We start from the raw sequence: 6,000 nt of genomic DNA, 5'->3' as shown, positions 1-6,000 counted from the left end.
TCGCATTTCATATGTTTTGTAGAAAAGGAGAGAATAAGGCGGAAATTCCCGTCTTTCGTGCATATTTGGAAGCTTATTGATGATATTAGATGGACAAGTATGAAGAGGAGGCAAGACTGATGGCCAAGTATGTAGGAATAAAGAGTATATAGAAAGGTCATAAGGTTTAAAGCAAGGAGGAAAAGCAAGGAAGCCATTCATGAAGAAAATTGCTCGGAACGCAAATCAAGGGCTGCTCCTTTGGCTCTGAAAGTATGCTAGTTGGAACGGCGTCGAAAAAACAAGTGATCTAGGCTTTTGAATCACTCCAATAGGAGTCCGGATGAGAAAATGACGTCCGTTTTACAATCCGAGGTCAAACAAAGAAGCTGTTCGGGAATCCGCGCGTCCCGAGAAGAAGACGCCCGTCTTCCCCAAGACGCCCGTCTTCCCCACAAGACGCCCGTCTTCTGGCTGGGAAAAACAAGAAAATTCACTGGAGGAGAATCCGCCCGTCTTCTCCCAAATCCGCCCGGATTGCATCTTTAGAATCCGCCCGTCTTCTCCCAAATCCGCCCGGATTGTATCTTCAGAATCCGCCCGTCCCGACTCCAATACGCACGGATTCCTGCACAGCACAATTTCGTCTTCTCCAAGCTACAAAGAAAGAAGCCCTTCCTCCGAAAAATACCGGCTCCTCCCTGCTCTAAACTCAAAAGTGTAATTACTAAATTAGCCTTAGTTAACCCTAAATGCATCCACCTAATTTCCACTATAAATACCCCACTTGTAAATAATCAAAGGGCATCTCTTTAACATCTTTTTAGCTAGAATAGAAAATCCTTCTTTAGATTAGATTAGGAGTAGATTAGAATAGATTACTCTTTAATCTTTCCACAAATTACACATTAATCTCTCTTTAATTATTGTTCAAGTTTATTATTCAAGTTTATTATTGGGTAATTGAAGATTATTGGGTTATTATTAGGAGATTGACAACCTTCCATCAATCATCAAGTTCTTCTATTATTCTTTGCATTATTATTTGGATCACCTCAAGTTTGGTATAATTCCTTTACTCTTTAATCTTTATTGTTCATTTCTTCGTTCTATTATCATGTTTATACTTGTTGTGAAGATTGACACCATTAATGACATGTTTCCCATGATGATGAGTGAGTAGTTACTTAACTAGGATTAGTGGGTAATTAAGGGAAGTCAATATGGGATTGATTCATACTTAATCTAATATGTTTTCATGATTAAATTGCTTGCTTGTTGTGATGTCAACTTTATGCACATGTTATGTTTGAGGAAATGCCAAGCCTATGAATCCTTGCATTTACAACCATCTATTATCTACTCAACTTGACTTGTAAGATATAAACCAACTCGAGTCTTGTTAGACCATGCATAGAAGTTGAATAGGAGGAAAGTAAGTCGACTTGTAGGTGTTATACAATCTAATCGATTCGGCTCCGGGACCCAACCCTTCCTATGAACCGTAAGATATAAACCAACTCGGTTCCTCCACAACATTAATTGCTTGCAACTTTGTAAACATGTTTGTTTGATCAACACCATGAATCCCCTATGACCCCATGATCTCCTAGCACTTTTAATCATTTGTTTACATCTTTCCTTTTGTTGCTTGTTTTACTTTATTGCTTTTATTAGTCTAGAACACAACTACAAACCCAAACAAATCGTGACACTAGCATAAATTGAGATAGATAGACTTAGAACCCAAAGCACACCGTCCCATGGATCGACCTCGACTTACCACTAACTAGTAGTTTGTTGAGTATTATAAATGTGTTTGATTGGATGTGACCCGACGACATCACACTCCACATCAACACCCTAAGCACTTGAGTTCTAGTTAGTGCATATAAGGTGTTTGTTGAATTGCCCCTTAGAAAAGTTTTCCAGTTTTTGGTTGTTTTAGTATCTTTTTGAACTTAATTTTTGTGAGAAAGAAAGATGGTGTTTGGAATTGGCAAAGGAAAATCGAAAAAGAGAGGAGAAGCCTCTAGTACACCACCACCCCCCACCCAAAGCTTTTCATGGAGATGAGGGTTTGCCCGCACCATATAAAAATTACTTCAAAACCCTTGAGAGTAAACCCTTACACATATCCAAATTCCTCCATCCCGGGACATTGAGAGACATGGGAATTTATGACCAAACCCTTATATTCTTAACCAAGGTGGGGCTTGAGCGCTACATCAACCTCCAACTCAACACTTACCCCGCCTACACCTTGGAATTCCTTGCCACCCTACATATCACGGGGGAAGGGGAGAGTGAAAGGGTGAACTTTCGGTTGTGCAAAGTTTGGCATTCTCTCACTTTTGAAAGGGTGAGGGAAATTTTGAGAATCTCTAGACCACCCTCCTCCGTTAACCCACAGGGAACCACGTTGAATGATGTGTGGTGTGGCATTTCGGGGAAGCCTCGTCAAACTAACAATGACAAAAGCTCCGCCATTACAACCCCCCCCCCCATCCGAATCATTGCCCGGATGATCTCTTGTTTCTTCTTTTCAATGGAGGAACTGAAAAAGATAAATGCTGAATTACGCTGCTGCCAGACTGCATAATTAACAGCCATGAAGACTGCCAAGCATACATTCTTCTGCACCTGCGACCAATTCCTCCTGCCTGCCCAGATAATAGAATTCCCCTAAGGTTTAGGAATCCTCAGCCAGTCACAAGCCAGCTCCAGAATCTCAAGGAAGTAATGACAATGTTGGAACAGATGAGCAACATTCTCAGACTTAGCTTGGCAAATGCAACACAAAGCATTAGAGCTGATCCCAATCCTATGTAGCTTCTCTTTTGTGTTAAGAGCATTCCTCATAATAAGCCAGTTTACAAAACAATGCTTAGGGATAGCAGCATTTTTCCAAACTAGCTTAGACCACCCCACTTTTGTTTCCTTAAGCCTTATCCAATCATACCCAGGCCTGACTTAACAGAGTACCCTTTCAAGTCAGCAAGCCAAGTACCATGTGAATACCCATTCTGAAACAGATCCTTGGTCTTACATATTGCCTTCCAGTTGCCACTCATATGGCTTTTTGGAATATGATCAGACCAGAAATCACCTTTGATATAAATCTGGTGCACCCACTTCACCCATAAGCTATCTGGCTTGCTATAAATCCACCACACAAGTTTCCCAATGGTGGCCAAATTCCAGTGAGTACTATTCCTGACACCCAAACCACCCTCGCTCTTTGGAATGCACACATGATCCCAACCAACCAGTGGAACCCTCATATAGTTACTAGTGCCGTCTTATAAGTAATTACGGCAGATATTGTCAATTTGCTTCAACACCCCTTTAGGAATCAGGAATATATTAGCCCAATAAGAAAAGAGAGAGGTAAGGACAGATTTAACCAAAATGAGTCTGCCAGCATAGGATACTTTCCTGGCACAAAACATTCTGATTCTATCAATTATTTTCTCCACCAGAATCTTACATTCCTTTTTCCCCAATCTACCAGCTGCAATGGGAACACCCAGATATCTAAAAGGAATTTGTCCCTCAACACACCCTGAACTAGCAATAAGTTGCTGCTTGAGGGACCCATGAACCTCATTGAAGTAGATACTAGACTTAGCATTATTCATCTCCAAACCAGAAGCTCTAGAAAAAGAGGCAAAGGATCTTAAAAGAAGCATCACAGATTGAGAGTCCCCTCTAGAGAACATTACAAGATCGTCAGCAAACATCAAATGAGATAGTTTTAACCTCCTACAAAGAGAATGATGTTTAAAAGGCAGGACCTCAGTAGTGAAATTAAGAATCCTAGTGAGGTATTCCATAGCTATGGTGAACAAAAGAGGAGAAAGAGGATCTCCTTGCCTGAGTTCTTTCTTCCCAGGAAAAAAACCAAAAGTGTCTCCATTAAGGCAAGAAAATAAGATTTACTAGAGACACACTCCATAATGAGTTTCGTGAAATGAGCAGGGAATAGAAGAGCATCAAGCATCTGGCTAAGGAATTGCCAGTTCACTGAATCATAGGCCTTTTTAAGATCAACTTTAAGTAGGCATCTTGGAGAGACAGCATCTCTATTATACAACCTGATAATGTCTTGACAAACTAGTATGTTCTCTATGATATTCCTTCCCTTAACAAAACCCCCTTGAGTAGGACTAATAATATGTGGGAGTACCTTGACCCATCTGGAGCACAGGAGCTTGGAGATTACTTTATAAATGACATTGCAGCACCAGATTGGTCTAAATTGAGCAACAGTTTGAGGCAATTCCACTTTAGGAATAATAGAAACCAAAGTATGGTTCACTTGTCTAAGCAACCTGCCATTGACAAAAAAATCTTTAACCACAGCCCAGACATCATCACCAATCACTGGCCATACATCCTTGTAAAAAGCACTAGTAAAGCCATCAGGCCCAGGAGCTTTATGACCTGGTATCTGAAACACAACGTCTCTTATCTCAGCATTAGTAACAGGAAGACCTAACACCACACATAAATCCTCAGTGCCAACAGGTCCTCTCTGAACAACTTGTACATTCACACCCTGCATTGTTTTAGTCGTCCCCAGTAACTCCTGATAAAAGGATAAAAAAGCATTCTAAATACTGTCAGGGTTATTAAGCCAAGTGCCCTGCTCATTAGCAATCCTTAGGACCTTATTCCTAGTTTGCCTACTCTTCATATAGCTATGAAAGGTCTTTGAATTACTATCCCCACTACAAACCCAGACAGCTTTGGATTTCTGCAAAAGAAAACTATCACAGGCCTTCTGCAATTCATAATACTCTTTAGCAGCAATGATTTCCAAACCTATTAGATCAGCATTAGATGGCTCATCTATGAGCTGAATCTGAATATGCTCCAAATGTTTCCAAGCCCTCATGGTGTTATTCTCAACATCAGCAAATAACTCTCTATTCAGCATCTTTAATGGCTGTTTAAGCAGTTTGAGCTTTCTCACAAACCTAAACATAGGAGTCCCCTGAATACTAGTTTCCCAAATCTCTTTGACACATAGGAGAAAAAGATCAGAATCACTCCACATGTTAAAATATTTAAAGTTCCCTTTCCTGTGTCCCATATCAGAGGTCTGCTGAATCAAACAAGGCGTGTGGTCAAAATAACCCTCAGTATGAAAATGAGCATAAAACTCAGACCTCTGCTTAATCCACTCATGGTTGACAAGAGCTCTATCAAGTCTGCTAAAGACCCTGGTAGCAGCTTCTTGCTTATTATTCCAAGTGAAGAAGGAACCAGTAGCAGGCATATCCACCATGTTACATTGGTCAAGACACATTTGAAAATACTCCATTTCCTCCTCTGTAGTCACTCCTCCCAGTCTTTCACAAGGTTTAAGTACAGCATTAAAATCACCCCCTATGAACCAAGGCCCTTGGATTTGAGAATTCAAAGCAATAAGTCTACTACACAAGGCCTTCCTCTCATACACACCATTAAAAGCATACACCATAGTTAAATTGAAAGAAAAACCAGTAACTAGATCTTTAACAAGAGTATGAATAAATTGAGCATTATCACTACAAAAAGAATTAAAACAGGCGACTGATTTTGGCGACTGAAATCAGTCGCCAAAATCAATTTGGCGACTGAAATCAGTCGCCAAACGTCAGTCGCGGACCTTAGTCGCCTTTTCTAGCTTTGGCGACTAAAGTCGGTCGCCAAATTTGGCGACTGCCAAATCAGTCGCCAAATACCAAAAATGGCGACTGATAGGGTAGTCGCCAAATTGGCGACTGACTAAAGGTAGTCGCCAAATTGGCGACTGAATAGCAGTCGCCAAATGCCAATTCAGTCTCTACCCCCCTTATGATACTGCGTATTAGTAGACACACACCAACCACTGAAAATATTATCCCTAATTCCATTTAGAGATGAAGGCTTGACCTTCGTCTCAAGGAGACCAAACAATCCAACTTTGTGATGATGAAGGAACCATTTAATGTACTTCTGCTTAGCTGGACTGTTCAATCCCCTAACATTCCA

The 6,000-nt window shown here is 40.7% G+C and overlaps 2 protein-coding genes across 2 annotated transcripts; both read right to left on the bottom strand.

The window, feature by feature from the left end:
- Positions 1 to 3,281: 3,281 nt before the first annotated feature.
- LOC141631068 (uncharacterized) lies at positions 3,282 to 3,815 on the bottom strand. Its single transcript, XM_074443788.1, has one exon. It carries the CDS (start codon positions 3,813 to 3,815, stop codon positions 3,282 to 3,284), a length of 534 nt encoding a protein of 177 aa, XP_074299889.1.
- A 779-nt stretch (positions 3,816 to 4,594) lies between these two features.
- On the bottom strand, positions 4,595 to 5,467 carry LOC141631067 (uncharacterized). The gene has a single exon (XM_074443787.1). The coding sequence runs from the start codon at positions 5,465 to 5,467 to the stop codon at positions 4,595 to 4,597; it is 873 nt and encodes a 290-aa protein (XP_074299888.1).
- Between the last annotated feature and the right edge of the window lie 533 nt (positions 5,468 to 6,000).

This window comes from Silene latifolia, chromosome Y (genome assembly GCF_048544455.1).
Source record: "Silene latifolia isolate original U9 population chromosome Y, ASM4854445v1, whole genome shotgun sequence".
NCBI lineage: Eukaryota > Viridiplantae > Streptophyta > Magnoliopsida > Caryophyllales > Caryophyllaceae > Silene > Silene latifolia.
The sequence above is the reverse complement of the archived record's forward strand: the minus strand, read 5'-3'. Positions and strand labels throughout refer to the sequence as shown.